Source organism: Papilio xuthus, unplaced genomic scaffold, assembly GCF_000836235.2.
Source record: "Papilio xuthus unplaced genomic scaffold, Pxut_1.1 DF825946.1, whole genome shotgun sequence".
Classification (NCBI taxonomy): Eukaryota; Metazoa; Arthropoda; class Insecta; order Lepidoptera; family Papilionidae; genus Papilio; species Papilio xuthus.
In genome coordinates this window covers 13465141-13491621 of record NW_013532703.1, presented here as the reverse complement: position 1 = coordinate 13491621, position 26481 = coordinate 13465141, and the positions used below count along the sequence as shown (strand labels likewise).

General features: G+C 34.6%; 6 protein-coding genes across 10 annotated transcripts; 4 read left to right on the top strand and 2 right to left on the bottom strand.

Annotated features, from left to right (window-relative positions):
- The first annotated feature begins 627 nt into the window (after window positions 1–627).
- LOC106123900 (uncharacterized) lies at window positions 628–1520 on the top strand. The gene is made up of 3 exons (XM_013320313.1): window positions 628–739; window positions 1120–1237; window positions 1354–1520. Exons 1-3 carry the CDS (start codon window positions 647–649, stop codon window positions 1518–1520), a joined length of 378 nt encoding a protein of 125 aa, XP_013175767.1. The 5' UTR covers window positions 628–646.
- Window positions 1521–2409: 889 nt separating this feature from the next.
- Window positions 2410–4465, top strand: LOC106123936 (protein app1). Its single transcript, XM_013320351.1, has 3 exons — window positions 2410–2488; window positions 3003–3164; window positions 3299–4465. Exons 1-3 carry the CDS (start codon window positions 2483–2485, stop codon window positions 4376–4378), a joined length of 1248 nt encoding a protein of 415 aa, XP_013175805.1. The 5' UTR covers window positions 2410–2482; the 3' UTR covers window positions 4379–4465.
- Window positions 4466–6203: 1738 nt separating this feature from the next.
- On the top strand, window positions 6204–9871 carry LOC106124992 (uncharacterized). Of its 5 annotated transcripts, none has more exons than XM_013322073.1 (5): window positions 6204–6266; window positions 6854–7075; window positions 7722–7990; window positions 8807–8971; window positions 9062–9871. In XM_013322073.1, the coding sequence occupies exons 2-5, from the start codon at window positions 7030–7032 to the stop codon at window positions 9554–9556; spliced, it is 975 nt and encodes a 324-aa protein (XP_013177527.1). In that variant the 5' UTR covers window positions 6204–6266; window positions 6854–7029; the 3' UTR covers window positions 9557–9871. The 5 variants fall into 5 exon arrangements, with proteins under 5 accessions (XP_013177527.1, XP_013177528.1, XP_013177526.1 ...); XM_013322074.1 differs by having other exon boundaries at window positions 6206–6266; window positions 6914–7075; XM_013322072.1 differs by having other exon boundaries at window positions 6209–6261.
- Window positions 9872–10076: 205 nt separating this feature from the next.
- LOC106123899 (uncharacterized) lies at window positions 10077–13009 on the bottom strand. Its single transcript, XM_013320312.1, has 9 exons — window positions 12884–13009; window positions 12418–12529; window positions 12013–12156; window positions 11836–11891; window positions 11670–11759; window positions 11417–11508; window positions 10971–11250; window positions 10523–10710; window positions 10077–10304 (listed from the first exon to the last, which is right to left on the bottom strand). Exons 3-9 carry the CDS (start codon window positions 12084–12086, stop codon window positions 10077–10079), a joined length of 1008 nt encoding a protein of 335 aa, XP_013175766.1. The 5' UTR covers window positions 12087–12156; window positions 12418–12529; window positions 12884–13009.
- A 1538-nt stretch (window positions 13010–14547) lies between these two features.
- Window positions 14548–16082, top strand: LOC106124009 (uncharacterized). Its single transcript, XM_013320445.1, has 4 exons — window positions 14548–14616; window positions 15042–15110; window positions 15343–15449; window positions 15749–16082. Exons 1-4 carry the CDS (start codon window positions 14577–14579, stop codon window positions 16001–16003), a joined length of 471 nt encoding a protein of 156 aa, XP_013175899.1. The 5' UTR covers window positions 14548–14576; the 3' UTR covers window positions 16004–16082.
- A 436-nt stretch (window positions 16083–16518) lies between these two features.
- On the bottom strand, window positions 16519–26060 carry LOC106124008 (extensin-like). The gene is given in 3 exon segments (NM_001312777.1): window positions 16519–17352; window positions 17584–17781; window positions 25997–26060. Coding segments are annotated over 3 exon segments (882 nt in total). The 5' UTR covers window positions 26027–26060; the 3' UTR covers window positions 16519–16698.
- Window positions 26061–26481: the final 421 nt, after the last annotated feature.

The following is a 26481-nucleotide window of genomic DNA, read 5'->3' as shown; positions in this document are numbered from 1 at the left end:
TCTAGTCAGACAAGTTTCGTGAACAATTACGACTTACAGCCACCGCCAATAACTATTAAGGAAACCAATAAGGCAGTTGATCCATTACGAGCGCATTTAGTACATCAAAACTATATTACATAACTCTAATAATGTTTAATTTTCCTTTAATAATGTTTTTGTCCTTGTTAAAGTTCATTCGCTTGTCCAAAATATAAAGTATACCAGATAATTAACATAAGTTTAATTTATTTCAGACTTATTTACAAAAAAATCCGTATTAGAATATGCATGTCTGCGAGTCCTGATAGTTCCGTCTCCGTTTTAATAACGAAGTGTAGTATTATTAAATCAGATGAATCATTTTTATCATCGACATTTGTACATTAAGAATGTATTAAACAGATGTTTATAAATGTCTGTACAGATCAATAATATTGACAGTTAATACACAATAGTCTAACTGTGAAATTCCACTGCTACAATATTTGTATTATAACATATTCTTCTCTCTATTCTTTTCAAAGATAATGAGAGAGATAATAATATGTTTTATATAGTAAATCGACAGTAGAAACCCACACTTATCTACACAAACTACAACACTAGATAGAGGCAACATTAAATATTCTGTCTGTAATTTTACTTCTTGTGGACGTACTTGATAATGTACAAGAAAAAATCATTGCTCGTTCTTAGCATTGTTTGTCAATGGACAATCGCGAGCACGAATTCAATCTTCAAATTCGGTCCTAATGCGGTGAGTAATATTAAACATATTAGCAAAGTTATATGATAGACAATGAATTTCTGACATCAAAATCTCTGTATAAATATTATCATCCTTGTCTATTATCTTTGACAAAACAGAGATAACAATATTTTGTAAACGGAGATTTCGGTCTCAGAAACTCATGGAGAGTCAATTGTTTTATTTCGACCTTTTAATTATTAGCATTTACGTAAACTAAGAAACTACTCTTTCACAAATATTTGGTCCGCTTACTTACATATCACCTTGTGAGCCTAGTTAAACAAAATAACAATGCAGTAATAAAAAATAATAATTTCATAAAACGAAAAATTTTGTAACAAAAGAATTGCGTTTGAATTTAGCAATAAAATGATTTATTTTTTCAGTCATCTGAAGAAGTTCGCAGAAAAGATCATAGAAATACTTTACTGGATTTCTTAGATCCAAGAGGGATTCTCAACTCTCCAGGCGATGCGAAGCTGAGATCTAAGAGACGAGATATATGTAATAACTAAGTACCAGTATACTTAAAAGAAATGCTTGTGATTTCTCGATTGCTAGAGGGGGGATGTGATTCGGTTTGTATGTATGTGATTGCTTTATATTGTAATATGTTTCAGCGTATTTCACCCCCATATCTTCCGTGAAACATACTGATGCACTTCGCTTGCTGTTCAAGACGTTTCTCAACGTGTTCCTGGCAGCGTTAAGACAAGGGAAACCCCCACTGGGTCCGCCGTTTCCGAAAACCATAGTTACCAATATTAAAGATATGTTATTAAATTAAACAAATATTAACAAAAATATATTTTATTAAGTTGATTAATTAAGGTCCCCGTGTGCTCTCGCCAGTAAATGTTAAATTATAGCTAAATAAACACTTACCCAAAAGAAAGACTCCCGCCGGGTCTGAGTCTACGTGACGTCACCGGTTAATTATAGATGAGTCTTATCCATAGTTAATTTGTTTATAAATAAATGTAAATATCGTAAGTTGGGAAAAAAGTGGTATTCTTCCAATCGACTCGTGTTTCTCGTTTTATTATGACCAAATGATTTTGTTTGTTGATTGTAAAAACATGCACCAAGAAGATATGTTTGACAAAGAATAGATAATTTCGTTTCAGTGCGATAGGTGTCGCTATAATTATTCACGCTACAATATCTACTTCTAACATCCCTCTTTTCTACAAAAGGAAAAAATTAAACACCCTTTAGTATATTTTAAACCGTACAAACAAGAATAATCTGGCATATTGACTTATTTTTATTAAAAACAAAAATGTTCAACTTAAACAATCGAGACCCGTCGTTTATTTGCTGTTAAAATTATTTAAACAAATAATAATCACAAATATTACGTTATTATAATGCCTGTATGTAACAGTAATAAGTGAAACAAAGCATATATAAGCATTATATACATATGTCTTTTGTTTTCTAAGAGAATGAGTCCATGGAAACTTACTTTGCTTACCTAAACTTACTGTTTTAAAACAGATCAACTGATAAGGAATTTACTGACACATACCGATAGATTAGGACATCTGTTTGTGCTGCGATTTTTTAAAATACTAAGCGTTAGTTATGCAATGAATGTAAGAAATAAACTGCTTTATTGAATACAAATTCGTGAGACGCATCTAGTTCCTTTCTTTCTTGGATTGTGGGCGGGGTGACATAGAGTATATAAGTGAAGCGAAAGAATTATATTAAGTACTGAGATCTCGTTACTGAGGCGCCACCGTCATGAAGGTACGCGTACGAAAACTTTAATATGGATCCTTTAAATTGTGAAGTGTTATTTTATAAAAAAAAATTAACTGTGTAGTGCATATCTATACCTTCCTTTGTTCGTGATCTATGTGTAATTAAGGATGTTTTTAAAATCAAAAATAAATGTAAATCATAAACGTATTACAAAATCATATTAGAATGTATAATAATGTCATTATATAAATATTAGTAAATTATAGAAGAATACAAAAAAAGAATTGCCTGGACATAATGTAACTTAATTGTTACATATTTATGATTTTTTAAGTTACAATGTAAAAACAAAAATAAAGCAAAATGCATAATTATTTTTTAATGAATCGTAATATTCGATTGTTGTATTGCATTCTTTGAATTTTTACCCCATTCTAGTATAATTGCGTAGTAGTTTAATATAACGCCATTAGGCAAATGTAGTAGACTTGGGATTTTTTTAAATTCCGTGTTATAGTAAATTATTTATATTGTTTTGTTAAATTATACTTGTGTTCAGGCGTTAGTGGTACTAATATTGTGCGTGGCGGCGAGGCGTGCTGCGGGAGGCGCGGTGTCGTGGCCGGGCGCGGCGGTGGCGCTAACCGCTCCGCTGTTGAACACCGTCGTGCAGCCACAGACTAAAGGCTTCGCTTACTCTACTACACAGTATATTAATGCAGTAAGTTTACTATGATAACAGCGTAATTTTATAAATGATTATATGTTTTACAACAACAAGGATTTCAATATTTGCTAATATATGCGTCAACTTTATCCTGCCAATCATTGATATACAATTTTCGTTCTTTGCAGTTGCCAGCATCATATACCTACGGAGTACGACCACAATTCCCGTATCAAGTTCCGGTAACGGCGTACGCACCTTTGCCAGGATTCCCTGCGTACTATCCGGTAGGGACTGCTTCGTACATACCACAGAGTAGTCTGATTTATCCCCAGATACCACCTATCGCAGCAGGACAACCACAAAGACCAGTTTCTGGCGCCCCAACAGCTCCTATAGCACCAATTGCACCTCCTGCGCCTATTGCTCCGATTATACCACAACAGCCAAGTATACCACAACAGCCAAGTGCACCACAACAGCCAAGTCTTCCACAACAGCCAAGTGTTCCACAACAGCCGATCAACCCCCCATCTCCTCCAGAACAAGCGGCCGGTGATGCGGATACGACAGTTGTAGAGTCAGCGGAATTCATCAATCAGCAACAGGACCAAAGAACATCTAGCCTCGATGGTCAACCACAGTCAACGCCTGCAAACAATATTCCTGATCAACAACCCCAATACCAAGTTCCGTCGTACGTGCAAAATCCACAAATTTCTCAGTTCGCATCCTTCCCTCAGATTCCCCAGTTGCCCCAAAGTTTCCCGCAATTCCCACAATTACCGCAGTTCCCGCAACTTCCCTCATCACCCCAGTTCCCGGGCGCGCAAGAAGGTATATCATTTCCACCGCTTTCACAACAACCAGGTTCCACCCAAGATGACTCATCCTCACAACAACCTCCACAGCAATCTGCTCAACCGCAACCCCCTTCCTCATTAGGGGATTCATCATCTCCACAGTCCCCACAACTGCCTTCTTTTCCACAGTTCCCCTCTCAGGGTAACTTACCACAATTACCGCAGCTTCCGTCTCTTCCCCAATTTCCTCCTTCACAAGGTTGGACACCACAATTTCCACAATTGCCAACACTTCCACAGTTCCCTCCTTCCCAAGGCGGATCGCCACAATTTCCGCAATTACCCAATCTTCCTCAATTCCCCCCAAGCCAAGGAGGTTCATTCCTTCCCGGTATTCCGTCAGCTGATAACTCCAACAAAGGTTTAAATGACGAAGACACTATTTCTGTTGAATCCGCCAAATAAATTTGAACATCCAACATTATACGTTTTTGGTAGTGTTCATAAATAATATTATTTAATGAATTGCAAAAATTTCGTTGAAAAAAAAAATTTACTGCATTTTGCAAAAAGATTGAGGATTTTATTGCCAAGTGGAAAGATGAAAAGACTTGATATATCATAATAAAAATAGAAATCACTATTTAAACATAGGTCGTCTCTGTAGTGCATAAGTTAATATTGTACCACTGTGCCAGAAATATTAAAATATTAATTTAAATTGGGAAATCTTTATTTTACCTTAAACACTTTACTTTACGTACATTTATACCTAGTGTCTTTATATAATGCCATACACCAAGTCAAAGAATTTTATTTGCTGTTATAGTAATGCTGTCAATCCCGCTTATTGCTTTTTTGTTTACTATTAATTTAAATCAGACCAATAGACTTAAATGCTCTATTGTTACAATTTGGATTCAATAGATGGATAGAAAAAAATAGATGTCATTAAAACAAGGATATTAAGACGGATCTATTTTTCCGAAGAGAAAAATGTTTTTTTTGTATACTATGATATTCGTCGCCATAATTCGTAAGTGCTCGAGGCCAGGTAGTTTGTCGATGGCTGCTAAGATCAACCCTAATGGGTATTTGGAAAGTATTTGTGCAAAACCACAAAACTAGATATTTTGTCGGAAACATTGCGATGGATCCAATCTATAAAATGAAAATAAATAAAATTGTTTGCAGGTACAATATTCGAAAAAAAATATATATCTATTTGTATAACACACGGACCTGACGAAAATTAAAAAATAATTTACGACCGTATAAAACTCGAATATGGCCAATTTTCGAGTTATAACATCCGTACAGGATATTACGAGAGCCAAGTCAGGACACATAAATAAGGACCGGACCATCTTCATTATTGGTGACACATTTCAAATGTCAATTTTTCTATATGACATTTAATTTAAAGGTTATAGATATAACAACAACAACATTACTCACGCCCGTAACCCAGAGGGGTAGACAGAGACCATGGACCGACATTTCGCGTGGTCCATCTCTTCAAAACCGCAACGGTTCAACACATCTTATTGAAATTTGACACCGATGAACATGGAATCAACGGTCACGCTGAAGAAAGACTCCCGGCAACGGGTCTGCAACGATCCGATGCCGACAACGTATACGTCAGTTAGCCATTGTTATATATAGTTATAAAGAAACTACCTAACGCCCGCGACTCCGTCCGCACGGATTAAAAAAAAACTTAATAAGTAGCCTATGTGTTCTCGCAGACTATGTTCCCCATCTTTACCAAATTTTATCAGGATCCGTTGAGATAGCTTATTACAAACATCCTTCCATCCATCCATTCGCATTTATAACTTTACTTACTAATAAGTAAGGTTAAGATGTTATTATCATACTCGTAAGTTGTAAAATATAAAATGATATTCTTCCAAGCAACCAGTGTTTCCAGTTTAATTATATCGGCGGCTCTATATTTGAGCCCCGGGAATAGACGTGATTGTGGATGGTATTTGCCGATCAGAGTTGGTATTATGGCCCGCGTCAAAGGGTTTGCGCGGCATTCCTGGGTACTCATCCACATTTACGGCCTCAGTCGTCATGGGTCGTACCAGTCTATTGAATTTTATTTAATTTAAGCTTATTCCTACATCAGCTTCCACGTCCAGTTAGCAGTGGGTTGCATGAACTAATGAGAACATCTCGCGAATTCAAGAAGAATAATGAAAGAAGTCTGCATACATTGGCGTCCAGCCACCCTGCGATTATATAAGGCATTATTTAGAGACAACGACACATTTTGCTCGTCAGGAATTGTAGTGCACGGACGTCTTTTGTGATGAGTAATATTGGTCGTTATTAAGGTCACGTAAGCCATTTTTATTTTGCAATATTATTTAATTATTAAAATTTGCAATACCAGTTGTGTTTAGTAATAATTTTAGTGTATTGCACTCATAATTTATTTAAAATTGCACTTCCGATGCTAAAAGCAGAAGAGTCAGATAAAGGAGTTCCTTTCTCTGAAGTTTCTAGCTACTGTGCAATTGGGATGCAATACTACAAGTATACGGGCTATGTGCACATGAGTAGCTGCACTAAGCATAGGAAGCTTTGTCTCTGTATCTTTTACAGCTAATGAGCTGTACACCCACAAATATGTTATAGTAGGAGAGACGAAGCGGGGATTTTGGGATTTACTCGAGCGTAGCAGTTAAACATATAAGGGGAATCCTGTATATTGAGCTGCGTTTTAGGGCTGCCGATCAGAATACTACGTAAAAATGCTTGTTATGAATAGTCCAGTTTGTAAGATTGACATTGTCAAGATGAAGTTTTTTTTCTTGCAACATTGTAACTCTCATATTTACTTATGTACAGTAATAAGATAATCGAAATGTAGACTGTTCTATAAAAATGAACTCACAATTCCCTACAAGCGATTTTTTTACATAGTATCCTGATCGGGCGCCTTAAACACGCGGACATTTATGGAGCGTTTCTTGTGCGGTAAAGTACTTGACTGGATGCAAGATTAACTGATACGCTCGAGTAAATTCGAAAATCCCCGTTTCACCTATTAAAATTGGACTAAAAGTTTTGCTTCTAATTATGCTTACTAAACTGTGACAATGAGAAGCATGAGAACGCCTGAGACATGTGCTGCATTTTTTGAGGGTAAGTGAAGTGAAAATTATACGCATTCCTGTGGTACGTATACGTAGGCACTCTCTATGTATCATATTCTTCACTTGTTTGTTGTATACTCTGTATATTGAGATGGTCAAAAGGCGGTCGTATTATATTCATCGTGTATAATTAGAATTATAATTAGCCAAAATACATTTTATTCTTTTAAGATTGATGTATACGCGTGTTACATGAGAGATTACAATGAAAAAAAAATAATGAATTGATTGACTGGAGACAGATTGACAGGTATGTGAGGTTAAGTTGCTTTTAATTAACTTTTCTGAATTATTAGTTACTGCGCCCGCGACTTTGACCACGTGAAGTATAGTTTTTCTGGTAGAATTTTAATTATAAACATATTCCCATTCAAACTTTACGTGTCATATTTATATCAAGTTAAGAGCATAAAAATTACGTACTTAACTACCATACAACTTTACAACTCCTACAACCTTAGCATTAAAATGTATCAGCCTATATCCTCAGGCAGGAAGGCTCTAGACTGTGTACCAAAATTCATTAAAATCGGTTAAGCAGTTTTGGCGTATCAGCGGGACAGACAGCCAGAAAGAGTTACTTTCGCAATTATAATATTATAATTATATAGTAAAGATTGGTACTTTATTTCTAGATCAGACTAATGATGATGTGGAGGCTATACACACTACGCTCGCTTTTACGGCTAGTGTGTCTATTCCCTTGACTGATGACGACAAAGATATTGACTTACCTCCATCTCCGGTGGCGGGTCCTAGCGGTATCCAAAGGATTTGCGTCGAGGATGACTCAATCTCCGGACAAACCGTGCAAGATGTCTCCGTACCACGTCGTCAGCCACCCAGCGATCGACTACATAATAGAGCGTTCCCACTGAACCTGGGACGATGCGTGAAACTTAAGGTTATCGCGTACTTGTTAAATACCACCGCGGTGTATATCACTAATAACTAATCACTGTCGTCAATTGAGCGGCATAAAAATATACATTTGTTAGCAAACTGATAGTTATTCTAGCTTGCACATGTTGACGCAGCACAGTTGCCTTTTCTATCGTCGAAGCAATTGATGCGAGGTGGCAGCGGCGACAATGCTAAATAGGACTTGTCATGAGTGCGCCGTTACAATAACAAATTTTAACCGTATATTAAACAGATCTGTAAATGGATAGGTCTTTGCGTGAAATTACACAATCACAGCTGCTGCTTCGTACTCACTTAAAGCGTCTGTTGATGTTAGTGACAGTTAATTTTATATTTATTATTAGTAACTTTTCACCATCGCTATAAATCTGTCCATTTATTAGGTTTAGTGGTTTATTCACTTCTAACGTTACACTTAATGCTTTTGTAATACAAAGGAACGAATTTTAGCCCCTTTTTGTCGTACTTAATCCTTTACGATTAAGGCTCTGCGCATCGGGCCACCGGTGGCCGGCGACAAGAAGTTCACACGATTTTTCACACATTTTGTTAGAACGGTGTAAATCAGTAGCCCGTCTGTGTCGAGCCTAAATGTAATAAGTTAGTTAGAATGCCTTATAATTGGACTGCATATGATATGAGTGGATTCAAATATATCCTTTTAAAGTCATACTAATTGAGGATTATCTTGTTGCATTCAAATCATCTTTTTATAGCTTCAGTCGAATAGTGAAATGAAAGATAGCGAATAACTTACTTTTCTTTGCTCTTTACTTAAATATGAACTTTTGTGCAGGTGTTGGTGGTACTGCTGTGCTGCGCGGCGGCAGCGGGGCGCGCTGCAGCAGGCGCTGTGGCGTGGCCGGCTGCCGTGGAAACGCTCAATGCTCCTCAGCTCAACAACATCGCCCAGTCACAGACTAAGAGCTTCACCTACTCTACTGAACAACATATTAACGAGGTGAGTAAAAGTTTACCATGGTTACTGCGTTACTTTATAAATTATCAAGTATTTGAAAACTATTAAAAACATAATTTTCGTTCCTTGCAGGTACCGTCATCACATAGGTATCCAATACAATCACAACTACCGAATCAAGATCCGGTAAGGGCGTATGCTCCTTTGCCGGGATTTGGGGCGTACTACCTTGTAGGGACAACTTCATACATTCCACAGACTAGGCTGATTTACAACCACATGGAACAACCACAAATACCAGAGTCTGGCACTCCAACAGCTTCAATTGCGTCAAGTGTACCTCGACAGCCCAGTGCTCCACAACAGCCGTACAATCCACTTTTTCAACCTTCTTTACCAGAACAAACGACAGTTGGTGTTGATGCAAAAGTAATCAAGTCAGCTGAATACACCAATCATCAACAGCTCCTACGTACATCTAGCCCCGATGGTCAACCACAATCACTACCTTCAAACAATTACTTGCGACGTTCACAATTTTTTCAATTCGCATTTCCTCAAATCCCCCAGTTGCACCAAGGTTTCCCGCAACTACCACTGTTTCCGCAACTTTCATCATTGACTTAGTTCCCTGGCGCGCATATACGTATATATTCCTACCGTTCTGACAACAACCGCAAAACTAACTAGCAGCTCAAAATGCTATTGAAGAAATTTTAAGTAACAAAAACGAATTACTAGAAACTATTATTTTATTGCCCGACTCACAGGAGTGTAATAAATATCGCAAGTATGTTTGTATAGAAGGTAAAAGATTTTTATTTCGTGTCATTGGAATGCTGTCAATCGGGCTTATTGTTTTGTCTTCAACAATTTATCTTATATATAAAATTCTCGTGTCAGAATTTTCGCTTCCATACTCCTCCGAAACGGCTAGACCGATTCTCATGAAATTTTGTGAGCATATTGAGTAGGTCTGAGAATCGGCTAACATCTATTTTTAATCCCGCGCGGACGGAGTCGCGGGCGACATCTAGTAAAATATATTATACATATATATGATTTGAACATTTTTTGTCACAATTTAGATTTAACAGAAACTAAAGTCAATAAAACAAGGATATTAACACGGATGTATTTATTTTTTTCACCACATTCCTTTTGGGTTACGTTGTGACCACCACTTGCTTAAGTTATCTGCAGACGTATTCTTGCCGTTTAGGCCTAGTGTGAAGAAAAAGCGAGAGGGAAACCAATTTGTATCCAGTTGGACTGATATATTGAAGCTGCCGACACCGTCGATGATCGGCGTTGATTTATGGTTTGGTATCAGGAGACGGGCACAAGTTATGGTGCACTGTATACCCGCAGAAATCTGAAACCACAGACGACCATTTAACCTTTAACTGCCTATTTTAAAGTCGATTGACTCTATCGTCCCTTATAGTACGCCAGTTTTATGTTCAAATCTGACTAAATTTAGTTAACTAGTTACTATAATATTAGCCTATGCTACGATGAAATAATTAAAGTCGTAATGGTCTGATTTTATTAAACTTTATGAATCAGGGAACATGATGTATGAATACTGACCCTTATATATACAGTGACTTTGGCTTCTGGACCAGCTTTTACGGAAAACCTCTCAAGGTAGAAGAATGCAGTTCTCCTTTGGCGCTTGGGCCTCATGTAACAATAATTTCCAGACACGAACATGCGCCCTCTCCATCCGAACTTCTGTGTATTCGTCTGTCTTAAAAACCCTGGGCGTATTCCTATACCTAAGAAAACATAATATAACAGTAACATCTTACCTGTAACAGTCACCTAAAAATAATTTGTAGCTTTTCTAGATTTTATATAAAAAGCGTAATGCGATGAGTTGGCGTTTCTATTATACGTTCATAGCGATAACATGTTGACGAATAATATTTTATGTTTTAGTTTGAGATCTTACAATCTAACCGTACACACTTTTATGATATGTTTACTAAACAAAAAAAATCTTGATTGGAAAAGGAACATAGATAGATGGACATACTTGAACCTCCTTCGGTAAGCATTAACTTCCCAGGAAAAGCGCGCGGAACAACACTAGCTGAGATAACATTCATAATCCAGGTGACGTAAGGGAAGACGTCGATGAATAGAGGCGGGTCATCATTTAGACGACTTCTCATGGTGTGGATCCTACATGGTTGACTGCCCGCTGACAGCCCTATCAGTTGAAAGATCCCGTCAACATCTTGGCTAATAATAGGGGCACCGGGCCTAATACCACACCCTGTAGTACAAAGTTCGTGAGAGACACCTTCTCCTAGCTGTAAATAAGATTTATTTTTCTTAATATTCATTTTTTACTTTAATTGAAGCAGATTCTTTGTTAGCTTGTTTTTTTGCTTGCTGTATCTGAGAGGAGATTTATAAACTAATTAAAAACTTTTTGGTTTATATGGTTTTTGTTATTATGCAGTTTTTTAAACTTACGGTACTTCTACGGTGCCTGATGCAATCTTTATGAGGGAACACCTTTAAAGTCTTTTTGGCCATTCGTTCTCCGTCTAAATCGATTGGGACGGCTAAAATAAATTCAATAATTAAAAACACAAATTCATATTATAGCGATAACTACGAGTATGTCGGAGATGTCATCTGTTGTTTTAATAGTGTGTAGTGTATTATGAAGACTAATCTCTATTAATTTCTAAAAGGTCAGTGTCTATGAACAATGGCATCTTACGGTTTAGATAGTCGATCAGAAAAACAGCTCTGTTTCTTCGTTTAACTCTTCGTTCCACTAATGTTGGCAAGCAAATCGGAAGGACGTAAACTGGAATACGTATGGTAGTATTAGTATAGGTACTTAATAACAACAAACAATTAAAAAGAGTCATATCTCTGCTTACAAGATTTTATTGGACGTACTAACTTGACAACGGCTAAGCTGTTGGCGATACCGAATCTGAAACATTTTTAAAAGTTTAAGTAGCAATTGTGTATTTACTTACTAGCCCGAAATTTATAATGAACGTTCGGACGTCGAACGGAACACTTAACGTAATTATTGAAAAATGTAAAAGTACCTAGTATACTCTGGATGTGCTATTACTTCTTGATGAGGCATTACGAAGTATGCGCGTGAACATTTCTGGTTCATCTTGAGCTGCTCGCGTGTCAGGCCGCATTCCTCTTCGTCACGCTCGTAATCACCGAATATCACGTGACCCCTATAATTTAAGTATTATTTCATATTTTAATAACATTTAGTTACATTATTAACTTTAAGTATCCTTTACATTTCTCAAAGTAAAAAGTAAGTTAAAGATTGGAGTTGCATTATATAAGAGCTGAACTATATCACTACGGATATTCAATATTAAATGTTCTAAGTATATTTTTCTGGCCTGAATAAACTTAACGTTACGAAGATAGACATAGCGTTAGATAGATTTTATGTTAATAAAATAATAAATTTGAGAAAATCTTACAGTTTATAATTCTTGGGCAGCTTGAGAAGGTCCTTTGCAGTGCCGAGTACGAACTGTTTGTGTACGAGCACCACTCGCGGCGCCACCGATTGGTGTGGCAGTGATGTCGTCACTGTCGTAAATAATAAAGAAAACTTACGACTCCTATACAATTACAATAAGGTTTGATAAAATTCAACCAACATTGATATAGCTATAGAGTGCGATCATTCTTATGAATCTTCCTCGTTCCTTTATTCCACAACAAAAGACAACACTTTTATTTGTTGCCTTTGGTGGTAATTAATTCCCGCAATACTATCCGAGTTAATTAAAAAAAACACAATAAGAAGCGTATCTTCGGGCTATGTTCTACATCTACGTCAAACAGTGAGATCTACGCAGCCATCCCGGACATACCTTCTTACAATTATCCAAACATTCGCATTTAGAATATAAGCAAGAAAATAAGATTATGTTTATTTACCATGTATGTAGTAAACAGCGGCCAGCCATGTGAAGGTGTGCGGTTCCAAGACGCCGTCGGCAGGTTTCAAATCGAAGTTATCATGACATGTAGCGAAATCTCGTAGCTTACATACTACTACTTTTATGCAGACTGAAATTTCAATTGAAAATATTCAACACTAACATTGATACAATAGTGACATAACAGTGTGCAAGAATTACAGTGAATTGGCTTTTATTGGCTACCTGAATTCAAGTAGCAATCACTTACCTGCTTTTTATCAGAAACTTATTATGTAAAACCATACTTTTGCTATTTTTAATTTAAAGTAAATAAAAAACCTTAAGCTCTTTTTTTATATCATAAGGTGGCAAACGAGCGAGCGGCCACGTGAAATCGCTGAAATAGCGAAGTGACCGTTGCCCATAGACATACGCAATTGCATATGCGTTGCCTACCTTTAATCGACGGAGGCGAGGATGCACAGAAAGAAAATATATTCCCTTCCCATGCATCCTCTCATCCGGAAAGTCCACTTCCACTTCCCATCCTTTCCTTATAAGAAAAAGGATGGGAAGGGAAAGAGGACTAATTTGTGTTCTAATGATGTGCTTATTAATGTTGTGTTTTAAGTATATTCTAATTTACTTACATGTAATTAATATTGATTTGTAAACGTCCATTACACGCACTGTCTCAGCCCAACTATTCTATCTCAACATGTTTGTAAACTGCCTTTTCCTGCGGATGATTATAAAAAATGCCACGAAAAGGATGTAAGCATTATTCTTGAATAAATAATTTTGTCCAAATTAGTAAACATAATTGCACACAAGTATTGTGCAGAAGATGTGAACCAGTCATATTTGAGAAATTAGTTATCTTTTTATTTATTTTTTTAGATGGTTTTTGATTTTTAGTATATAGTCGTTTATAATGTAAACTTATAGACAAACGAAGAGATAGAAGCGAGCATAGTTTCCTTAAAGGCTGGCAACGTATCTGCAGTTCCTCTGGTGTTGCAGGTGTCCATGGGTGTCGTTGATCACCTAGGTGTTCCCGCCGCTCGTTTGCTCCCTTCTCGTATAAAAAACAGATTCATTTGAAACTTGAAGAATTGAAAAAAGAATTTGAAATATACCCGATGTAAATGTCCAATACAGCTCGCCTAAATGTTGTCAAATTACATTCAACACTCTTTAGGCTGCTAATTTGCATTTGGAATATATTAGAAATACGAAAGTCTAGATGAATGACTGGGTGAATGGATAGATGGATACATAAATTGATGTTTGTTAGAAAGTATCTCTATAAAGACTAGAGGGATCTCGCTGAAATTTGGCATAGATGCAGAATATTGTCTGGAAGAACACATATAATGTTTTTTTTTATTTAGCACGGACGGAATCGCTGGCGATTGTTAGTTAATGTATACATTAACGAAGAGTGGTCCATGATTCGAACCTTGCGGTACCCCAGAAGATGCTACAATATACGACTTAGACGAAGATATAACTGTGAAGCGAGACGTTAACTCCAAAACTATTTAGCAAATAATATTTCTTGTTTCTGTTTGCGTCAATGATGCTTACAAGTTTATTTGCCGTCGAGAATTCATAAACATTTTGTGAGTAGAGATGTTTTATAAAGGAGTTGCATCAGAATAATGTCGCCACAAACGTTATTCATTTGTTACTCAAACGTTACTATAATGAGATTTCGCTGGATTATTCTTTTTTGCACAATAATTGGTAAGTTAATATGTCTTTTGTTTCTCCTTAGAGTTATGTGTTTCTTAGAATTTGGCGAGCCTTTGTAAATTCTTACAATCTTAGAAAAATCTACATATTCCAAGATTTCTATTTGAATTCCTAAAGTAACCCCAAATGAAGTAGAATTTCTTTTTAGAATTAATGTCTAACGAAAGATCAAATAATCCTGTTTATTGTCAGAATTTAAGTATTGGTTAAATAAACTAACAAAGAATCTAATGAATAGTCTTAAATCTATGATATAAAATAGAATATTAAAAAACGAATAATTTACTAAAATATATTATTAAAAGGAGTCCCTTTAGGCAAGGTCCCGAAGATACTGGCAGCGTTCCCCCTTTGGACAGCTAAACTAATTCTTGGTTAAATTGCTCTTTGAATTGATATATATTTCACTTATGTAGTTGGCATCGTGTGGTGTTGGGATGTACTCGCAGATATGGGCTCCAGACGTTTAGGAAAGGATGGATACGGTTTGTTCCAATTTATTATACAGATACAATTGTGTAGCAACGATGTTTAAAAATTTTTCTGGAATTATCCTATTTTATCAAATATTTTTTACATAGCAGACCCAAACAAAATTTTATAATTTAATTTTTTGACTTAAATCGAAGTTCTTGATACTATAATTTGATTTTAATAAATAAAATAGAAGAAGTGAGTGACATCTTATTAAATTAAAACTAATGATTTATGTTTTAGTTTTCAAAAATGAATACATTTTCGGAGATTGCAAGAATCCTAAGAAGATTTATTACGAAAAACAACACAAGACTGTTCACGAAGTACAGCGTGCGTCCGTCATAAGGGTATGCCTTTCTGTAATTTATATCAATTAAATTAAAATCGACGCACGATTCGACTAAAACAAAGTACCACGATCTTGTCAATTACAAATAGAATACTAGAGCTAGAAGTAACTTTTATCTCATTGGAAAAGTCGCATGTGTAGCTAATATAAACATAAATAATTGCTTACTACTAGGACAATTTATTGTAAATTTATTACGCGTTAGTTACTTTTATTTTCTATCATTCGATTTCTAGATGATTACGTCTCCCATTACGGACGAATTTAAAATTACTCACCATTCATATTTCTTTTCAGGATTGGCTCTTAGAAATTACCAGAATACCGACATGCATTATTATAAGAGCAGATTCATATGAAACCAATGCATTTCGTCTCACGTATTATAATTTCGAAATCTGCGTACCCCGAGTAAGTTTCTGTTATAATAAAAAAAGATGGAACTACTATTACTACGAATGGTATATTCCGAAAGGTATTACTTATGGCTCCGATTGGGATCTTTATTTCTACGGCCCAAACAAAAGTGATTGGACACTACAGTGGGGTTAGTAAAAACATTGAGAAATTCGTATCGATGATTTACGAGTCCATTATACGATAACGAAGGATACTTAACATTAAAACACGAAGCACAGTTAATCGTACATAATCTAGTAATATATGATTTGATGTTTGTAATTACATATCTCCAAAACAGTTATAGCGATTAGGATGGTATTTGGCACAGATGTAGAACATAGTCTGGAAGAATGAATACGTAATAAGGCAATTATTAACATCTTGCATATGAAGCCGCGGAAAAAAGCTACTTATTTAATAATGAATCAACAACTTTGATGTAAATATTCTAAGATTTCGTTTGTTCATATTTTTTTACTTAACATCTAAGATTCACTGTTTAAGGGCCGGTATTTAAGTACCTTTTTTGGTTGTACAATCTTTGTTATAGGTTAGTAATTGTTTGTCTACATATATATTGTTAATACATAATGAAATCCGGAATTAATTAAAAATTAAATGAACTATTGTTAAAATAAAACAAAGGAGTGAAAAAAATTCCAGGAACTTTTATGACGAATATTCTTATAAACTAAAAAAAACCATTGTCCTATAAAAGAAAAGAGAAGTTGAAAAGTACAAAAATGATGAAAAGAAAGATATACATGATTCTTCGACTTCGAATTGATTAAAAGTAATGACTAACTTAATCATCTTTTGCTAAGATAATTTATTTCTTTAACGTATTACTCTGGTTTATCAGGTTTGAGTCCGCCCTGAGGTAGAGGAGGGGGCGGGACGTTAGCGATTTCAGGATCTTTAGGGGAATAATTAAGTACGTTCAGGTCACTGGGTTCTGGGGGAGGGGTGGGAGTCGACGGGTTGGATCCAACTGTCGCCTTAGGTATCGCTTCGCGATCAGCCGGCGATGCTTCGTACTGACCTAGAACATTCGTCAATGGTTGGTAAAGAGGAGGCAATCCAGCATACGGATTAAAACCGAAAGGATCAAAGGGATCATAGAATCGGAATGCGGGATAACTGTATGTGAAGTGTCCGAGATTAGGAATGGTATTGTAAGTATGACTAATCGGCAGTACTTGGGGTGGTAATCCAAATTGGTTAAGTGGTATTGGGGACTCTGTGCTGGGCGGAGGTGGGGGTGACTTCGCCTCCTGGTCTGCTGTATTGGGTATAGGTGTACTCGACTCAGAAGGTGCTGCTTGTTCCGAACTCGAAGGGACTTCAGCCGGAGGGGCAGCAGAAGATGCAGATGCCTCGGGTTGTTCTGTACTAGACGGAGATCCGGCTGCCTCTGGAGCTTCAGGTGATTGTCCTGTTGTCAGGTCTGGAATCGCATTCGATAATCTGGGCACGAATGCCGGCGCTGGAATTAAGCCCTGTAATAGCACAAAATAAATTTGTTCAATTGGTACAACATTTCCAACGTTTCTAAACTGTTGTACAATGAATGTAATGTCCTGTTATTGGACTTAAGTGGTTATATTTACGGATAATTCGTATATCACACATCAAAGTATCTAACTTTGAATCATCTGATTCAGTAGTCTCAAAAGACCTGTAAGTTCATAGTCTGTGTATAACACAAATTTATAAATTACCATACTTACATTGGCTAGTGGCAATTCTGGTCCGTAAAAGAAAGGCGACTGTAGCGGGAAGGTGAAGGCTGCATCGTGTATCACTGGCTGGTACACCGGGTATGCCTTGCTTGGCTCCAGGTTCTGGTTGGAGGTGATAAGGGCATTGTACACCTTAGGAATCCGACCTGGCGCCGGACTCGATGTCACAATGCCTACACACACCAACTGGAAAAATAAAGTAAACGTTGTGTAAGTAACAATTGTTAGTACGATAAATTTGTGACCAAAAATTCAAGATTAGAAGAAAGAAACACAATAGGTAGTTATAATTAAAAAAAAATACTTGATTAATTGACGCCTAATTGAAAATTCCCTTTCGATTTATTTGATATTTAATTTGCTTTTTATAGTAACTATTTAAATTTATCAATTTTATTTAAATTTAATCAAAACAAAAACATAAGACTCTTGATCTTTTCCTCCTATAGTTTACTTGTATAATGAATCAATAATTTTCTCGACTCAGTTACAGAACCAGTTATATGAATTGCATTATAGTCGACTGTAACTAGACCAATTACAATTTACCTTGACTTTACAGGTACAAGAGACATGAGTGACATATACTAATAAAATTATCAAATAATATTTGGCTAACGGAGACTATTATTAATAACTTTATTGTTCATTCTCCCCCACAATCCCCCACCTAATAAATATTTATAACATTGTTCAGATTTTCATAAAACTACGTGTAAACACAGAGGCCAATTTGATTAGTCAAATCATAATTAACGTACTTGCTTTCACTCCCGCGTATGATACAACTTTGAAAGGAAGCTAAAGACATTAAAATCATGGTCGTATGTAATAACTGAAAATTAGCACACAAAAGGATAATAACGACAGAACAAAATGCAACTTAAAAAATTCAAATCATTAACATAATGGTCGATGTTACAAGAAATATATCAAGCTGTAAATTATTGTAGCGCTTGGCTACCGTGAGATATTTTTTTTTAAATAGTTAATTTGTTTAAATGTTTGTATAAAATGATTAATAATGAAAAATACTTAATTAAACTTCCTTATTAAAAAGCTAATTTGCAAGTTATATTAGATTATTTATCTTTTGTTTATAATTATATGTCTTTTAAATACAATTATTATTATACGTATTCATTTATTTATCTTATTCTTAATATATTACATTAAATATATAATGATGACCCATGACTAAAACAACCAGTGGTCAGGACTGCAGAAACAGGAACCTTCTCACGATGCGTACAGTTTCTAGGATAACTGCCTTTTGTATCGGGTTCTTAATCCATCTGTTTAGCGGGAGCTTCTTGAGATGTTGGTCGAAGCTCATCGCTATTAGAAGTAGTCGATTTCATTTATTGTTATTTTATTATTACATTTATTTATCACATTTCTAATATAATATTATATTAGAAATGTGATATAATATTATATTATATTATATTTTTGTTATAATATTTTTGTTATTATTATTATATTATTTTAAAAGTTAAATTAAAATGTTATTCTTATCTTAATACAGATTACTAAGTATAGTAGGAAAGTATTTTTTTTGTTGTTTACGTATGAATCAGCGGGAGTGGTCAATCAACGAAGCCTTGACATTTAGATATGTCATGAGGAATTGGCTTATACAACAGGGGAAAGTACCAATCATTACGTACTATATGGAGTCTTAATTAACTTAAGTGGAGTTTAACAGTAAAGCTTTGTCTTACTAAATTATAACCTTATTGGTATGATTGTTGTTTTTCAATTTAAAAACTTTAATGGCCGCACAAGGGCTGACATTTCATGCGTCACTTCTTTTATAATATGTGATAAAATATCATCCTGTATAAGTGAATAAAAAAATAACAACTGTGATCCAATTTTGTCCTCCAGAAGGTTAGATGGCGATTTGTTTTGCAAAGAGTTAGTTTTGAAAAGTCTTAAATCTTATTAAACACACAAAAAGTGTAGATTATTTTCAAACGTAGAATTTATAGTTAGGTTTTAAGTACAAATATAAAAGAATCTCGTTCTGCTAGATGTCCTTGTGATTTACTAAAACAATACAAATTCTCACACATTTTAGATAAACGCATGGCCGAAGGAACGGATCGGGTCATTGCCGAACTGTTGTAACTCTTTGCCTAATCGTAACACATTATGCCAGACTATAATCCACGAGCACTTACTTCAAAGATAAGCTTGCACCAGACAAATTGCTCAGACAATGGGTAAATTTGTTAGCAATTTGAACGTCGAAGCTGTTTTACGATTTGAGAAATGTTACTAACATTACCTTTTAAGATTTATTGACTTCTCATCGAATAAAGTAAATTTATTCCAAAGCAAAAATAATAAATTTAAAAAACAAATTCAATATATTTTTGTTATAAATACTGTTAGTATGTATCGATGTGTTACTTTTAACAATAAAGGCTATTCGTACATTGTAAAAAAACAATACCAACGAAGTATAAAGTGCGTAACGTAACGGCTGTGGCTTAGAAATTCATAAAGCACATATTATACATACACAGGGCTATTTCAAATGTTAATCTTACTAATATTATAAATGCGAATGTTTGGATGGATGGATGTTTGTTTGAAGGTATCTAAAGAACGATTGAACTGATCCCGCCGGAATTTGGCATAAATGTAGAACATAATCTGGAAGACAAATTGGCTAATTATTAAATATTTTTTTAATTCCACGCAGCCGGAGTCGCGGGCAACAGCTAGTTATTTATACATTTGACGTAAAACGACATTATTAGTTATTATTTATCTAATGTTTCGAAACTACAACTTCAATGCTAAAAGCACTATTTCGCAATTACAACTAGCCGATTATGTAATTAACTTTAAATAGCACATAATAACTCTTATTTACATTAAAATAAATTATATATACATTAAATTATGACATGAAAACTAAGCTTCCTTTAAAAACGTTCTAAAAAGTCTAATACGTAAATTCCTTTCAAAATTACACGTAACAGTTTTATATTAATGCATATTGCATTGCTAATATCAAATTGCCTTAATCATCGTTTAATTTTGATGCTAAATAGTAGACTAGTAGTCGAGTTGGAATTTAAAAATAATTATTGTAATACGAAACAGATTCTCGCTGTTGCGCTGTTTGTTACAATTTAAAAAGCAATGAGTACAATGATGATGAATGATGATGAAAGACATTCTCCGTGTCCCTGACAAAATATATTTCGATCAGATAGGAATTAAAAGGAAATAGTTAGTTAGAATTTACACATGAATTTGATCAGTTATATGACATCAAGATGAGTGATGTCCATTAAATTGGCAAAAACTACCCTAATCCATCATGTCAAGTTTGAAACGACGAATTTTGGTGTCTCAGACTATTCGCCTCGGCTGTTATATTGCCCTAAGGCAGCAGTTCTAAGACTTTTTTGGATGAACTATAGATATGATTACAGTTAATTTTAAATGTAAGTCAAACGGACCGTATCGTAATTAGTGTTAAAATATTATATTAAAAGAAGCCGACACTTGAAATACCGCACAAAATTTTATAATTGCTGAATGTGTTTTACAAAACTTGAAACAAAAGCAATGAGCCTTCCTTCAACCTTCATTGAGCAAAAGGCAGTTTTGTCTTTCCACAAACATATAAACTACTAAGTTTTGTGTTGTTTTTAAATTAATTGAAAAAATATTTTAAGTTATATTGTTAACTTGTTTATATGTATTGACATATTGGGAGATTTGAAATGGCTTAAATCTAGAAACTTCGTTGTGAATGTACTTACACGGTCGCAAAGTAAAAGGTAACCTATGTGCACTGGACATAGAAAGGTACGTATCAAAAACTATAACTTAGGCTCGAAGGCTAACATAAGTGTAACTTGTTACTGCGCCCACATGATTATTTTTAAGCTAAAATTTATTCTAGCGCCTGTTTTTGCTTCATTGTTTGTGTCTTGTCTTACAACGTGCTCTTGTATCCATATAACTAAACTATAGTGTAATAAATAATATTTTTTTAAAGAGTAAAGTTCAAAAACATCATAGAAGTTAAGGGGAGATAGGCTGGTTGTTACAATAGAATTAGATTTGGAACCAACAGAAGTAAGTTTCTTTATACCACATCCATAATCTAAACACAGGCATTCATGTTCATTAAAACGTACGTGTAGTTTTTAAGTTTCTGTAACATTATGGCATCTGGTCATTACCAACGACTCGCACTATATGTTAGTCATGAGACTTCATTTGCCTTCAATGTGTTAATTTATTTTACAATTTTTATTGTTAAATTTTATTGATGTCCAATTAGATTAATTAAATATAACGAGGGCCTAAATAAGCTTGTAGCCGGAAATGAGTGACACAAAGGCGAAGCGCGAACGCGAGTCTGTCAGCTGCTAGCCTTGGCCACGCCTGCGATCAAGGTCTAAGAAATGGAACGTGCTACAAACTGGTACCCGTTAAGGTCAACGCCGCACAAACAAATGAGGACTGCACTCAAATATTCTAATGTAAATGCTTTGTTATAATATTAGAAGATTTTTTACGACGAATGATTACGATTAACATCGATTACAAGCGGTAGACAAAAAGACAAGATGTATTGTACGAATGGGTTGCTTCTACCAGTATAATACCAAGAACACATAAAAGACACGAGTTAAGTGGAAGCATTTCCGCGTTTCGTCTGATGAGTGTGCCGCAGGCCTAATTTTAGTAGCCCGTTTCCATCCCGCACTTTTTATAAGGAAAAGATGGGAAGCGGATTAGAAGGGTAATGATATGCATAGGAAGGGGAAATATTCTCTTCCTGTGTCGATTAAAGGTAGGCATTTGCAATTGCGGATGTCTATGGACTGCGGTCTGTTCGCTACTTCGGCGAATTCAGGTGATTGCTTGCTCGTTTGCCACTTTGCAAACGTATGTATGTATATCGCTTTACAAATATAAAAAAAATATCCGCTATAACAATTGGTCAATTCTTATTTCGATACGCTGGAATTCGCGATGGCACTACGTTTATCTTCGTTCTCTTTTTTGTACACGCTTGAAAAATAAGACAAACGATACCTAAAGATCAATGGTATAGATTTGCAAGGAATGGCGCAGTATTGTGCATTACCAATAAATCAGAGTTCAACGACCTGTTGCAGTCGAGCCTATAAGTAAAGCCTCAAGAAATTTCTCACCGCTTTGCCAAGTTCGATATAAGCTTTAGTATGCTAAGAGCTCGCTGATGCAGTATAACAAATAGCTACGCTTTCAACGGAGACGTATTAGTCATAACATTTAGAATTTATTGGCGAAAGTTAACAAAGGAATGTTTGCAGATTATTGATGAAAACTGATGAAATTATTAACAGTCTCGCTTTTTAATGTTTCGTATATAACAAGATTTGTGTTATTTTTCGAAGTGAGATGTAAACAAGAGACAAGTATGAAATTTCCTTTCCATAAATTGATGCTATAAATAAATTATTAAAAAACAATTACTTTTTAAAATCTGATAAATTATCCTTAAAACAAAAGTGCAGTAAATAGACTTAAGGCCCATTTACACGATGCAAGTGTTTTTGCCTTGCAAGCAATAAGTGTTTTATATAGTCAAAGGACTTATTTATTATACAATTGTTAAATGTTAATTATACGCGCAATTTTTTGCATTTCATTATTACTCTGGTACATAAAAGTGCAGTGGATACATCTTAACAGGCATTTATTAACTTACAAATTGTAGGCTAAACGGGCTTTCGTGCAGACAATGCAAATAGATCAAATGATACTTTTTGCTCATGACTCTGCTTAACATATTTAAGTACATTAATCTTAAAATAAATTTTAAATAAACAGCTATTAATTTAAGTGGGTTTTTAATAAGGTACGGCTTCTGTTCGGTTTATCATGACTGCATGGTCATGCAAGGAAAAATTATAAACACATAAAATTGTAACATACTTGGTAATAAATGTAGATTTTTATGGATAAATCGAACGGCTACATCTTCGTGCTAGATCCATTAATGGACAGGACAGGATTCCCTATGATCGATGTTAATTGAATCATTTCTAAACATGTCCATTTTAAATTCTAATGCCGTAATCCTTAAATTAGTCTCAGAAATACATCGCTTAGTTAACGAAAGAACAAGCTCACGATCATTACGATAATTTTTATTTTATTTAGCCCTGAAAATTTATTAATCCAATGAGATATTTACGACTTGTAATATTACTATGTATTAATATAAACACGCTACTGCAATTATTATTTAGTACCTGGATGACCGGTATTTTTTTTTAAATTGATAGTATTATTATTCGCCAATAGATGCCAGGAAGAGTCATATTTTTCAGTTGAGACTACTCAAACGCCTCCTTTTTGTTATTTTTCTTCCAAGTTTATGTTTAAGTTGATTATCGATAAAACACGAATAAAATGACAGTATCTAAAAATCATTCCTAGCTAGATCGATTTATCGGCCCCGAAACCCCCTATATACTAAATTTTATGAAAATCGTTGGAGCCGATTCCGAGATTCCAAATATATATATATATATATATATATATATATATATATATATATATATATATATATATATATATATATATATATATATATATATATATATATATATATATATATATATATATATATATATATAATATATACAAGAATTGCTCATTTAAAGATATAAGATAGCTAAAAAACAAAACATTTGTAAGAAAAACCCTATAAAGTATTAAAATTGTACTCCAAATGATTGTTGATAGGACAATATTATTTTTAACAATGGATACAACTGCTAATCTTTACTTTTAAACTAGCGGTCGCCCGCTACTCCGTCCCCGAGAAAATTAAAAAAACATAATTAGTAGCCTATGTGTTCTTCTAGACTATGTTCTATTTGGATACTAAATTTCATTGAGATCCGTACAGTAGTTCTGGAGACAACTTCAAACAAACATCTATCCATCTAAACAGTCGCATTTATAATATTAGTAAGATATTATTTTAAATAACAAGTTATTTTCCTTACAATATTTATTCACGAACCGTGTGCAGAACATTCTGGAAATCTGATGCAAGTATTAAGCGGCATATTCCAAAAAGCTATTGTTCTCAAAAACATGTCGTGTGCGTTTGTTTGCCCTAACATGTACATAGGATAGCTTAATTAACGTGTACACACGTTTTCTATGCCATTTGTGGTTGTCACGAAGTGGAACGTTTAAAGAGATTTTACATGCGAAGTCTACTATACAAAATTTCAAATGAAATAAGTCTCTGCGAAGAACAGTTAGTAGTTCAATTAAAAGGTATAATATACAAAACGTGTTGAATTCTTTTGTACGTTCAAGATAATTACTGTCCCAATATTTTATTTATACTTAGCGTTGTAATGCTTGGCTCTAGACACGGCGTTTTCATATCCACTCGTGTGTGCTATTTCCACTAGCGCTACTACGACTATCTAACAGCTGCACGCAACCGGAGTCGTCCGGGTAACAGTTAAGTGGAAATCTTACTAATATTAATGCGAATGTTTGCATGGATGGATAGATGTGTGTTATTGCGTATCTCCAAAACGACTTAATGGATTTCTATGAAATTTGGCACAAATATCAAACATAGTTTGGAAGAAGGCATAGATTACTTAATATTTTTTAATCCCGCGCCAACTAAGTCGCGAGCAAGAGTAAGTAGGTTATAAATATAGTTGTACTACTGCAAACTGAATGAGAGAACAATAATCAATGACTTATCACGCTTCATTGAATTACAATACACCGTAAATAATTCTTATACAAATTAAATATAATACCAAATTATTATTTATAAACAATGTATGACATGTAGGAAACTTATTTTATTTAAGACGTATTTGAGTCATAATGCATTGAGACACAGTCATGAAATGTTTCAATATAAAAATATAGATATATATAGATATATATAGATATTATAAAATAAATATTTCAAATGTCCAATGAATAAATTAAACAGAATTTGCATAAACATCTGATTGATGTTATTTTTTATTAAAAGCGACAAGAAATCGTTAGGGAAAGTTAAATAATAAATTGAATGAAATCAATATTATGTACTATTTATGACAGCGAAAGTAATAAAGACTTTAAAGAAATAAATCGCAAAACATTAATTTAATCCAATGCAATTCATTGGTTGTATATTAAGATATAGTGGCTAATAGTTCAGACTATATAAATTTTAACTTAACATAAATACAAACATAGATAAGTTTTAAGTTATAATTTGGAAGTGGCATTTTTTATTATAATTTTGGGTAGTTTTGGCATAAAAACTAAATAAAGCTTATTGTTTTAAAAGCTCATTTCCATTGAGTATACAGATATAATACATAGTTGTACTTACAATAGAGTATTGTAGAATAAAGGAGTGCATGTTGCGCGCGCTCTGCGTGCCGGCCGTGGCGGAGTGGCTGCGAGAGGGCGCTGCGCTCGCCGGCCGCGCGACCCGTGAACTGACCCTGACTGGATGTGGCCGTCGTACCAACATCTTACTCAACTCTTACCGACAATATTATGATTTATTATTACTTGATACAACGATAATCTGTCATAAAAGATTATGCATTTAATATACGAAACGATGTTCAATAGCTAATTTCCAACTTATAAGATTTATTGCGGGATACATAAATTTCTTTATAATTTGTGCATAAGCAGAGAAAAGTAAAGTTAAACACAGATCACTTAACAATTTCTCGTAATTCGCAATTTAAACTATAGCGTTCATTGTAAGACCCCCTCTTTATATTAGCATAAAATTTGCGCGTAGTTCTCGAAAGCACTTTTTGTAGGATAATCCTTGAAGGTTTATTCTGTGAAAAAGATATA

Coding starts and splice junctions, on each gene's coding strand:
- LOC106123899 (XM_013320312.1), bottom strand. CDS start 12,086: ATGAACCAGAAATGTTCACGCGCATACTTCGTAATGCCTCATCAAGAA. Junction 11,892..12,012: donor GCACATCCAGAGTATACTAG/GTACTTTTACAT, acceptor AAAATGTTTCAG/ATTCGGTATCGCCAACAGCT. Junction 11,760..11,835: donor AGTACGTCCAATAAAATCTT/GTAAGCAGAGAT, acceptor TACGTATTCCAG/TTTACGTCCTTCCGATTTGC.
- LOC106123936 (XM_013320351.1), top strand. Junction 3,165..3,298: donor CTACACAGTATATTAATGCA/GTAAGTTTACTA, acceptor CGTTCTTTGCAG/TTGCCAGCATCATATACCTA.
- LOC106124992 (XM_013322073.1), top strand. CDS start 7,030: ATGAGAAGCATGAGAACGCCTGAGACATGTGCTGCATTTTTTGAGG. Junction 7,991..8,806: donor GACGATGCGTGAAACTTAAG/GTTATCGCGTAC, acceptor ACTTTTGTGCAG/GTGTTGGTGGTACTGCTGTG. Junction 8,972..9,061: donor CTGAACAACATATTAACGAG/GTGAGTAAAAGT, acceptor CGTTCCTTGCAG/GTACCGTCATCACATAGGTA.
- LOC106123900 (XM_013320313.1), top strand. CDS start 647: ATGTACAAGAAAAAATCATTGCTCGTTCTTAGCATTGTTTGTCAATGG. Junction 740..1,119: donor TCAAATTCGGTCCTAATGCG/GTGAGTAATATT, acceptor TTATTTTTTCAG/TCATCTGAAGAAGTTCGCAG. Junction 1,238..1,353: donor ATCTAAGAGACGAGATATAT/GTAATAACTAAG, acceptor AATATGTTTCAG/CGTATTTCACCCCCATATCT.
- LOC106124009 (XM_013320445.1), top strand. CDS start 14,577: ATGAGATTTCGCTGGATTATTCTTTTTTGCACAATAATTG. Junction 14,617..15,041: donor TCTTTTTTGCACAATAATTG/GTAAGTTAATAT, acceptor TCACTTATGTAG/TTGGCATCGTGTGGTGTTGG. Junction 15,111..15,342: donor TTTAGGAAAGGATGGATACG/GTTTGTTCCAAT, acceptor TTTATGTTTTAG/TTTTCAAAAATGAATACATT.